Source organism: Egretta garzetta, unplaced genomic scaffold (assembly GCF_000687185.1).
Source record: "Egretta garzetta isolate BGI_Z169 unplaced genomic scaffold, ASM68718v1 scaffold26, whole genome shotgun sequence".
NCBI lineage: Eukaryota > Metazoa > Chordata > Aves > Pelecaniformes > Ardeidae > Egretta > Egretta garzetta.
Genome location: NW_009260070.1, coordinates 718,362 through 730,316, shown reverse-complemented (window position 1 = coordinate 730,316; position 11,955 = coordinate 718,362). Strand labels below are relative to the sequence as shown.

General features: G+C 48.1%; 1 protein-coding gene across 1 annotated transcript in view; it reads right to left on the bottom strand.

Annotated features, from left to right (window-relative positions):
* Positions 1–2,814: 2,814 nt before the first annotated feature.
* The window catches only part of RASGEF1C (RasGEF domain family member 1C), a 28,629-nt gene continuing 19,488 nt past the window's right edge, over positions 2,815–11,955 (bottom strand). The window contains exons 9-12 of the mRNA XM_009641211.1: positions 6,709–6,804; positions 5,307–5,430; positions 3,243–3,315; positions 2,815–2,839 (exon numbers count right to left, since the gene is read on the bottom strand). Coding sequence (XP_009639506.1) covers positions 2,815–2,839; positions 3,243–3,315; positions 5,307–5,430; positions 6,709–6,804 — 318 coding nt within the window. The remainder of the gene's footprint in view (positions 2,840–3,242; positions 3,316–5,306; positions 5,431–6,708; positions 6,805–11,955) is intronic.

Genomic DNA, 11,955 nt, shown 5'->3' with positions numbered 1-11,955 from the left:
CGAATACTACGGATCAATATGCCACACACCTCTATAAAGCAGTAACTGCCTCGGCGTTCGCCAAGAGATGAGGATGTTTAGCACCTCTGAAAAAACACCTTTTAAATGTGTGACTACATAAAGGCTTAAAGATAATTTCGTGCTTCTGAAAGTCCCACCAAGCCCTTAATACCTACCTAAATCTGACCTTTATGCTTCCATTTTAAGCACTGAGTTTTGAAAGTTTTGGACTATGAAAGTGGTTTAGTTTGCAACATTGATAAACTTTATGAGATCTAATTTAACTCATATTTACAAAATTGCCTGAACTCCTGGAAGGTGTCCAAGAATATAAAGTATTATCATGAGAAACCACATTTGGATTCATCTTCAGGGTGCCATATCATCAGCTGTACCAGCCTCTATTGGCTCATTAGAAAAGGAGCGAGGATTTGCATTTTAAAAACCAGATTTTAAGAAAGGGCCCATCCACCTACACTAGGTTTCAGAGAAATAAACATTTCCACTATGAAGTCACACTGTGCCTGTTAAAAAGTATAGATATTAAGAAAAAAATGACCATTTAGCAAAGACACTTAAGCATTAGCATTGTTGTAGGTGTGCTTATGGTTATTGCTCTGAATTGGGTAGGAATTTAACAGGCTTTTAATGGCATCATTTTGGAAATGGTTCTGCTTGAAGGAATGGCTTTGTGTATATATTTCTCTGTATAGCGCTCAGCTCACGTACAAAAATTAACAAACAGCACATTAACACTATCACCAAACAGCGATCGCTCCCTGGCTGGAGTGATGTTGTACCACCCTTACACTTAGTTCCTCCATACAAAGCTTGAGTAAAAACATAGGACGTTTTTATGTTCCCCCTGCTTGAATTCATGCGCCGATAGACCTATAAGAAAAGGAGAATTAAGTTCTGCCTCCAGCCCCCAGGGATGCAAATCTAGAAGACGCTGTCCTGCAATTGCAAGAGCAGTGGATTCCAGGTAGCCATGACCCAGACTGCACAGGTTTTCGCAGATCAAAACCCAACATGGGAATTGTGCTGTGGATACTACAAACTGTAGTCTGCCGCACAGAGCGTGCCCCAGGCCGCTGCTCTCCCGCTCAGCTCGACTGTCAGGGCTGCCCTCGCACCAACTGCTCACCAACCCCCCCATTTCAACAGCGTGCTCAGGCGTGGGGCAGAAGGCAGGAACAGTTCCGATCTTCTGGCTAAATGCAGAGGCCAACACAGCCACCTTTTATGGCTTGCCCAATTTTTCAAAACACTACGGCTACTTGGAATCACTCTGTATGGAACTAGAACTACTACTGGTCTCAGAGGAAGGGTTATGTCCTCCTGTTGGAGACAGGGAAAGACTGGAACACCTGAAAAGGCCAGCATCGAGTCAGTAACAAAATGCGCTGTCCGGTACCATGTGGCATTCGGGTTTCATTTAAGCTTTTGGAGGTCTTTTCTGGGGCAGGTAGGAACATTCCTTCCACACACAAACCATTAGTCTACTGGTAGGGCTTAGTTTTGAATCTAATACCCATATAGTTCATTATCATTTAACATATGTGTTACAGTAGCACCTTGATTATTTTACAGCTCTAAACACAAGACACAGTCCCTACTTTGTATTGTTTGAAAGGCAATGGTGAACGTGGTTTAGATGCTAAAAATAAAAACAGAAAAATGGCTTTCTGCTCATGAACGACAAATACCTTAGTGCATTCATTCTAGTCTGAAACCCTTTGTCTTTTAAAGCATACCATGTAGTTCCCAAATTCAGAGCAATTACCTCCCCCTCCTATCCTCCTAGTATCAGGTTGCAAAATAAACAGTACTGTATTCATTGGGACCTAATAGATTTTTTTCCAAATGGTAATGCAGTACCTTTTTTTTTCTTTAAGTGTGATAAAACCCTCTAAAGGATGCACCTCAGCATCCACAAAATTAGGGAACACACTACGTACATTAAATAGAGGTAAGCTGAGTCCAGAGTCATTTGCTTCTTCAGTTCCACTTTAGATGGGGGGGGTGTCCTTAAGCAACACTGTCTGCACTCTGTGCCCTCCTCAGATCGGCCGAAATTCACAGTAAGAAAAGCAACAACGGTGGTGTGAAGAATAGCTAAGCAACAGTCATACTTCAGGTTATTCTCTGTAAAAACTCATGGGGTTTGTGCGTCTGTCTCATGCTGATGTGGTCTAGACGTGACACACACGTATACATACGAGCGAGCGATGTCAGTTTTCATCCGCTGGAAGCTTATACCTGTAGCAGTCAGAGCTTTGTTCAACAAGGCTGGGGGACTGCTAGTGCAAGATTAAGTTCTGTCTTCATTCAGCAATTAACCAGATTGCTGCTGTTGTCTGTGTCTGATTTAATTTTACAGTCCTCGGAGGGTTTGAAGAGCTGCGGTCTGAAGCACCCGCTTCCGAAATAGTCGCGTGTATTTTTTGCTTTCCTTTTGTTATACTTTTCCATTCTCTTTTGCAGTACCATGGTTCTCCACACTCCTGATTTTCTTACGCTTTACTTCAGAGGCTGAAGTTCCAGTGATCCTGACGCGGTTTGGGCACAGCCACAAATGGTCTGTTTGTCCTTCCTCTCTGTCTCATAGTTAGAAAAGCATCATTGTGCACACAGTTCTCTTGGTTTCGGTGGATGAATCCAGTTCACCCATCACGTTAGGCAGTCAAAAAACCCAACAAAAAACTCAAACAAAAGAAATAGTCTAAATCCCAAACAGGCATCTTTGGAATCAGTAGTGCAAAATGTTTGCGGATTTCTTTTCCTTGACCTACTGCAATAATCTCTTCATCTTCAAGTCTTTCCCAAAATAGTGGATCTGTAAAATGTAAAACACAAGAACAATGATAAAAAGTAAACATAAAGGTGGGTTGGTTTTTTTCTTCAATCACTCTCTTTAGATTCTCACTTACACTAAACCATTATATGTCTGTTATAAGAGAGATGTAAACTGTGGGAAGATCCAGTTCACCCAGGGCATTTTTCACCTACGCCAGGCCTCTTTCGGGCGGGGACTTCACTGGAGGGTGTTCTTTAAGCGGTCCATAATTTGAGATTGTGATTAGCTTTCATCAGTGCAGCCTCAGCTCTGCAGATTAGGCTTAAATGGAAAAAGCCTCCATCAGGGCTCACATTTTAAATGCCAGCACTTCACAAGCTTTGACTATCAGCGGGGTCTTTTGGAGGTACTTTAGAAAGGAGCTGATAAAATGAGTGGTTACCTTAAGGATTTCCACCTGTCTTTTTCCGTCTGGTTTTCTGGACTTTCACTTTCATAGGAAGCCAGGTACAAACCTGGGAAAGGTAAATGTGTGTTATTCCAGCAGCAAGTCACCCCCTATCTCTGCATCCTTGCGTGTCCTGTGTTGTACTGCACAGCAAGAGAAACTCGAGAACTTTGTGGCCCATCGGGTCGCTGGTAATCAGTAGGACACTGCTGTGCAGCTCACATGCCTGCCTTTGGAAAGCTGTTGGGTTAACTTTGATGGAACAGCAGAGGGGGCCCAGAGTTAAAATGCGTTAGTGTGACCTTCTTACAACAATTCCTGAGCAGTCAGATGGCCTCTGGCTTTGCATACAGAGATCTGGGCCTGTTTACTCCATCACAGCACTGCTACCAAAGTGTTCTATGAACATTAAAAATGAGAGACCACCAGAGCTGACAGCTAAACAAATAAACTTCTTCAAATTAAGGATATTCCCATCACTTAACACAACTTCATCTTCCTTGATCTTTTTAAAGCTTATGGGGGCATGGTATCTTAAATGAATACAAACCCCCCTCAAGGTAAGGATGGGTTACAGAAACTAGAGGAGGAACACGGTAGAGAAAAAGAAACAATTTTTTTTCTGCAAAACTTTGCATTGTAGGATGCATTTTCCGATACCAAGACGTGTCTAGGCTGTAGAGTCTCCTCTGCAAAAGCTGACGATGCACTAGTAGCTCACTGTCTCCACAGAATCTTTTTAAAGTAGGCTGTGATTGGCGTCCACAGACATTTCCTCATTTGGCTGTTTAACGATGCTCTGTTCTTTAGTGCTCGAACCCCTCAGTCTTCAATTCAAGCCCTACCATTCAATGGCATTTTAATATCCAGGCGCCGGCCCCCCATTCCTCCACACGGACAAGCAGGGCACAGCTGCCTTTCACATTCCCTGCCTCCCCAGCGCACGCTCCCACCGCTGGCTCAGGGCCGGTCTCTGCTCTGCGCTGCCCCGCGGCTGCTGCAAAGGGCACCTCGTGAACGCAGAACAGGTATGGGGGGCCACCAGAGAGAAAATCCGCAAACGGTGGGTGGGTGGAGGTCGCCCTTTTTTGGTCCAGCAGCCTGAAAGCTGTACTTTCAAACACCACTCCTGAGATACCCCTGAGTGTCACTGTCTGTCCCTTTAAAGCCTAAAACCAGAGCAGACGCCTCCATCCCGTCCCTTTCGAGACATATTACTTCCATCACATCAATTATTCTATTTTGTCAGTCATTCTTCTTAGGATTTAGGCAGGCTTTCTGAAGCCGTATTTTCAGTTCTGAAGTAGTCTGTGAAATAAAAGCTGTCTGGTCTGCTTAACTTGGACTACTGGAGAAATAAACCCAACACCAGTATAGCTTATGGGGATACAGCTGTAGACAGTTCTGTGCGTGACACTGTGCCAAGGGGCGACTGACATGAACTGGTATGAAACGGCACGCTCTGAGACGCTGCCTACCAAACTGAAGAGGACACGTCAGTATAAAAAGACAACCAGAGAACTAATTTCAGAACAGGGCTTTCATAGCTACAGCTTAAATTAATTACTAGAAAAGATTATGTTATCTGTTGATAACATATTTCTATGCTGTAGTGGAGGAGGTCAGCTGGACTGCCATCGCCCTGGGCTGTGTTCACCGAGAGACGACAGCATTGGTTCGTGGAGGAGCTTAGCTCTGGCTCCATCCATCACCGGGCGAGTGGCTGAGGGACAGCTGAATTCACAGCGGTCCACGACACGGCTGTGTGGCCTCTTTTCCTGGTCACAAAAACAGGGCCACAACGGCAGCTTCTGAGACAGTGCCTTACAGAGACGCTACGGACAAAAGAAAAGCCATCAGGCAGCAGCTTCAGGAGCTAGAGGGTTATCTTTGCAAAACCATGCCGACAGACTAGGGATAAACACGCCGCATGGCGGGAAAGCTAGGGAAGAACCAGGGCTGGTCCGTGAAGGAGGTCACCACAGCACGGATCAGGGTGTTAATTAGCAGTGATGGAGGCACACGCTTTCAGTGACTGGAGATGGTGCGGAGTCTTACCATCCTCGGTGAAAATGGGAGCAGTGTGCAAGTAGTGGATGATGTTCGGGTCTTGTTCGAAGGGACATTCCACCTGCTTCCACGTTATAAATTCTCCCACTTGCTTAGCCAGTTCCAGAAATTTCTGTAAACATAAAATTATTCCACTCAGATACAATGCGATTATCCCACTAAAACAACCACATCCAAGCAGAAGCCTGGGATCCAGGATCCCTTGTGCCATCCACAAGGATATTAATTAGGAGAAAAGCACCTTGTATGTTTTGGATGGATGCGTTTTCACAGTTCATTTACAGGGGAAAGAGAGAGGAAAGGGTGCGCTATGTTCCTTCTTCCAAGCCGACTCAGTTTGTTCTTAAATGAGAACGTATCCGTGAACAAAGTTATGGGTTACACAACTGTAGTTAAGAATAGAGGACATAAACTTTGATGGAACAGGAGGGAGCGGAATCAGATATAGATTAGATAAAGTGGAGTGACTCCAACGCCTTACAACTCTTTAGGTCCTGTAACGGTTCTGACATAATTTAAGGCAAGGCCAGGCTCGCTATTTTACGCATTATTCACTATTTTACTGTGCCAACAGCTGAAGAAGAAATTTAATGCCACCAAAGCGATGCTTAAGAAATGATTTACAAAGAATTTGAGAGCTCTGGACCTATTTTCTCATTGACACTGGGCAGTTCTTTCAGAACCACCCCACCTCTGCCCCTCCGCCGGCGCACAAGAACACAGGCACCGTCCGGCCGCTCCAGGACTGGGGTTGCTCAGGGTAGGTGACCGATACTGCCGACTGCCAGGGCTGAGAGGGAACACCTCCTTCTGCCGCACGTAACAGAAACGCCTCTGCGTAAAACCCGCGGGCAGGAGGTAACACACTCGAAGCCTTACAGCGGCGGCGTGACATTACCTGGTGGACACGCTGGCTGGCTGTGCTGTGCGTCATTCTCTGATGACCACAAGTAACTTATGTCTTACTTTGCCAAACCTCTTTATTTAAAATGAGAAAGGGCTAAAAAGGCAGATAAAATAAAGTATAAAGCATTTTATACTGACTTGTTTCAGTGCGTATGCGTGTGCACAGGAAAAAGAGTTTGCCATGTTTTCTGAAGACGTCATCTTCCCCTTCAAGCCCTAAGTATAATCACTTGTACTACTGACACTATTCCTGGCAGCCGACAGACATCAAGCAAGTCAGGATGACCTGTTTGCAATGCTTATATAAAATATACATATTAATTCTTTTAAAAAACATTCTGGGGTTGGTTTAACCTTCACACAGTCGCTTGAGATCGTCCGCTTTGGCGTATCCAGCCTTTGTTGGTCTGTACTGAACCTGCAGGCAAACGTCTCGGACAGCGCTATTGGAATGGCATAGATAAAAACTCTTTTCAGGTCTTACTTCAAAGTTGACGTGTCCATTCGGAAGGCGATTAGCACATCCTTCGTTCAAAAAATAAATGTCTTTGATCAACAGACTGAAGAAGGGGATCACAATCTGTGAAGAGAAATGACATAACTGTTATCTCTCCAGTTCAGTATTTTCTCTGTGTGGAAGAACTCAATTGGGAGAGAGGAGAAAAAGGAAACACGAACTTTTCAGCGTGCAGTGCACTTAGAGAGCAGCGCGCGATTAGCACATCCTTCGTTCAAAAAATAAATGTCTTTGATCAACAGACTGAAGAAGGGGATCACAATCTGTGAAGAGAAATGACATAACTGTTATCTCTCCAGTTCAGTATTTTCTCTGTGTGGAAGAACTCAATTGGGAGAGAGGAGAAAAAGGAAACACGAACTTTTCAGCGTGCAGTGCACTTAGAGAGCAGCGCGGCGACCGCAGGCGTTAGGGCAGCAGGGTACGGCGGCACCGCCTTCCCCCCCCTGCCAGCAGGACCACGTACGCTGCAGCGAACGGGAACTGAACGCAGCCTTCGCCGAGTGGAGTAACGTGACTAAGAAAGCGCTAATAACCCCGTTCACTATCAACAGCCTCGCTGTTTGATGACAAGATCAGACAGCAAAGAGCAAAATAAAACTGCAGAACTCTTCCTTTCTCTGTTGGGTCTTTATAAGCAAAGACGTTGAATATGCAAATTGAGCTATTTAAAGACAGCTGGGATCCAAAGAATCAGTATTGTCCCTGAACGAGGAAAGACAGAATAAAATCTGATGACCAAGGACTTGTCCACAAACAGTTCATCAGGAGCTGTTTCACTTTCAGCAGCTCCGTGCATGGCTGCCTCCAGAGGCTGCCATCTCCTTCCTGGTGCCTGACCAGGACAACCTGCTTCTCCCAGTTAACCTGCAGACAGTGGGACTGAAGACATTAAGGTGGCCGACAGGAAACCGCCAACAGTAGCCAGAGACCACTGTAGCCCTCGAGATGAGCCCTGGGCATCATCCAGGGCAAAGCGGCACACAGCAGTGACCCAAGCCCTCCCCCTAACCCATCACAGTCCCGTCATCATTCGTTATAGAAAGAGTCTAGGCTAGGTAAGGCTCTTGTTGCGGCTTAGCCCCAGCTGGCAAGCAAGCCCCACCCAGCTGCTCACTCACCCGGTGGGATGGGAAGAGAATCGGAAGGGCAAAAGTAAGAAAACTTGCGGGTTGAGCTAAGAACAGTTTAATAATTGAAACAAAACAGTAATAGTAATAATAATAATAGTAATGAAAAGGAAAACAAGAGAGAGAAACAAAACTCAGGAAAAGCAAGTGATGCCCAGCCCATCCCCGGGCAGCGATCGCTGCCCCCAGCCAACTCCCCCCAGTCTCTATACTGGGCATGATGCAATATGGTATGGAATAGCCCTGGGGCCAGTCGGGCTCAGCTGTCCTGGCTGTGCCCCCTCCCAGCTCCCTGTGCCCCCGGCAGAGCAGGGGAAGCTGCAAAGTCCTTCACTTAGTATAAACACTGCTCAGCAACAACTGAACCACCAGTGAGTTATCAACATTCTTCCCATCCTAAATGCGAAACACAGCACTATGCCAGCGGCTAGGGAGAAAATTGACTCTGTCCCAGCCGAAACCAGGACAACTCTTGAACTCAATGGAATTGCAGCAGGGATAAATGTGATGCCAGATGTTCTATGGCAGGAAGCAGCAACCTCCCGGCACTTCAGCAGAGACCCAGGGTGCAGCAGGCGCCCTCTGCATCCTCTCGTGTCACCGCTCATGAAGAAAGATTAACAGAAAGGAGCAGATCATGACCAAGCTGGCCCCCAGGGCTCTGGGATTCGGTCCTCAGACCTGAGTCTGCCCCCCTCTCCAGCACTGACGGGGTGACAGAAAAAGGCCACTTGGAGGGTTGGGGCTGTAAGGCCAGCAGCCACCTCCGCGAGCATTTTCCTGTGGCAGCAACGCCTGTCTTTTAAGCCACTAAGTATAAACTTATCATAGAATCATAGATTCTATGGCTTAAAGGAAACTTAAAGGAAAGCAGGTCGCATGGCAGTGTCCAAACATTTCCACTGTTCTATTTGTAAAATAACTGAACTGTAGCTTGTTCAGCATGCCCCGAAGTTAAAGTGCCTTCACGGCATGCAAGACCAGCCAAGAGAGCAATCCTTTAGTGAAGTATTTAACGTCGTACTGTTATTCCATCTCCCACGGCACACCAGCTCTATGGGGTATGAAGCGGACCCACAACAGGATTGGCAGCCGTCACTCTCCAGTCTGCAGCCTTCGCGATGCAGCAGCGAGGGCGAGCAAGTCACAGACGCGAAAACACCGAGGCAAGGAGACTAGGAGCCACTACCAACTCCTGCTGTGACACGGAAGCCAATTTCTGTTTCAGCTAAAATACCACGAGCAGTGAACTGCTCAAGATCTGCATCTCTGCTGGCTTTTTTATGGGACAGCCACAGATAAACTCTAATGTCAGTGCAATAGCCATAAAAAAGCCCGGACTGACACTCCAACGAGCCACTGGCATTATCCTGATACATCCCACTGACACAGCATAGGAATGGCTATGAGGCACAGCCTGACCCCCCAAAATCCCGAGCCCTCCTATCAGGGTGAGGTGGAGCATGTTCCAGTCCAACTGAGCTCAGTGTGTTTCAGGAGTCATTTTTATATCCTCCAAACTGGATCAGTCAAGTTGACGTGTAGAACACAACTCGGTCTACATGCCTTGTTTTCTACCAGAAACGCTGACAACTGTCACCAGTGTGGTCTCATAAGGTGGAAAGGTACAGAGAGCTGGAGCCAGACACTGATCCCCAGCGAGAAATCACTGCCACATTCTGCCTACGTATTTTCTGCAGGCAGATGCGAGCTTGCCCTGCCCTGCTCCGCACTGCCTGGGAGCTCGGTCACCGTCGTTAGTGGTACCAAACATAAACGAAAAGCCTTGCCGAGAGGGGAGGTACATGAACGTGGGCGCGATGCCCCGCTATTACAGCTACAAAGCCACCAGTCAGCCCCGAGCGTGGGTAGAGCTTGTTCTCGTCTGCATCCAAGGGGCGTCGGACATACCCCAGGATTCCAATTCTCCACATATTTCCAGGGGATTTCTGTCTTTAGGTCACCACTTATTTCCCCAATCAAAATACGTTACCCTGTATGTTTTGTTTTCCAAATTTCTGTAGGAAAAGCAACAAAAGCGGGTATAGCTGCACTCTGATGTTGGCTTCAGTCCAGGCCCTTTGCTAGCATAAAATCTGGGTTAGTGCCAGAAACTCGTATTTTCCTCCCTCTTGATTCTCCCCCTGCGCCATCCAAGCCACCCACATGCCGAAGGGCAATCGCCTCCTGCAGAAAGCAGCAAGCTGAGGAGATCAGACACGTTCTGCCTCCGCAGCATCAGCCAGCCACAACACGCGGCGCTGCACCGTACCCGCTCCCAACCTCTCAGAGCCAGGGAGATGTCCTCAGCAGAGCGCAGGGCTTCCCAGCGGAATGACTTCATTCTGGAGACGGCGTAGGTCAGTGGACCGCATGGATAAAGCCAGGCTTCGTTCCTAACAAGCGTGCCCCTCTGAATTCTGTAGGAGACATCAGCCCTTCTTCGTTACCAGCTCCCTCGCCCCGCGCGTTGGCAGGTTCATCCCTGCCGCTGCATCGCGGCTCCCGGCTCCGAGCGCTGCCTTGCTGCGCCCTCATAGGAGCCTGCTGCTGGGCGGGCAGGGTGACCGCGCCGCCGACACACCGCGAGCGGGGCTGGGCTACCGCAGCGAGGAGGGAGCTCAGGGCATCCTCCACGGCTATGCCGAGAGCCTGCGCCTGCAAGCGGGGCTGTAGCCTCGTGCGAGCGCCCTGAGGATGAGGACGGGGCGGGTGACGGAGTCGGGCAGCACTTTGTGTCACGCAGGGGATTTGGGCGAGACGCGTGCCCAGAGCAGGAGGAGGGAGGGTGCCCCAGGCCGCCAGCTCGCCCTGCCTCCCTCTGAGGGGATCATCCAGCCCCACAGCAGTGCTGCCGTTCGGAGCTCAGCAGCCAAGACACCAGCCCTGAGGAGAGCACAACGCTTCTGCTGGCTGCCAGGCAGACACTGGCTCCTCCGCACCAGCAGCGGTTCTTCCCCCTGGAGACAGACCCCCCACCGTCCGTCGGTCTGCGCCGAGCGCTCCCCCAGAGCGCTTTCCTTCTCGAGCAGACGAGGCCTGAAGCCTCCATCGTGCTCCTGGGCTGGCGGCTCCTCGAGAAGAGGGGTGGGGGGGACAGGGGTCTCGAGCTCCTGTAAGCACAATTCAGTCTGAAGATAAACATTCTCTTCAGTGAGCTCTGCCACAAATTTGCCAAGAAACAAATAACATTTTCTACCAAAAAAGTCATCATGTTCTTTCAATTTTATTCAAACTCATTTAAATAAGTAACTGATAATCTTGCTTGCAAAAAGAAACAAGATTCCTTAATTCCTACAGCAAGAATTACATGATCTGCTGTACCTGATGCTGTAAAGTACCCAGTGTGAGCAGCTACCAAACCATACGCGCAAGCATCTTCTTGAACCAATGCTGCCTACGCAAGGGAACGGAACGTGGGCTTTTTCTGATGTAGAAGAGATTCCTTTCATGATAACAACCGCTCTGCTCTCAGCCTGAGCCAGCTGGGGAGAGGTACGGCAGAGACTGCTGACCGCCACAGCAAATGAAGTCAAACCATAAAGCAACTGCTGTGAACATGAATATATACAAGGTGGTTGCAGAAGAACTGAGCTGCAGAAGCATCGCTGACAGCTCCTCGCTGCGGCCCGTGAGAGTGAAAAGAATTTCTCTGCCCATCACAAACATCCAAAGCCATCGTCTCTTCTTCAGGCAGAGAAGCGCTTTTCGGAACAACCTGGCCTGCTCCCGTTGCAGCCTGTGACCAGGTGCTGATCTCATCTCACCGTAAATGCGAGATTCCATTAGCCTGAGCAGATTTACATCACATTTACCGCGGTGTGAGGAGCGTCTGGCCTGGCTCCTCTAGTGAATGAACACCAAATTCCCCACGACACTTCTTCATGCAGGATCTCATTTACCTTCGCCATGCTCTGCGCAGAGATTACCCATCACAACAACGAGCAACCACAATGTTAAAACCAAACCCTCTTTCATAAAACAAAGAGAACTGAGTAGAGAAGTAAGAAAATGAACAAGAGACACCCTGGGGCACAAGCCAGGAGGATGCGGCACCGACTTCTGATTTCTGACGCATCAGTGA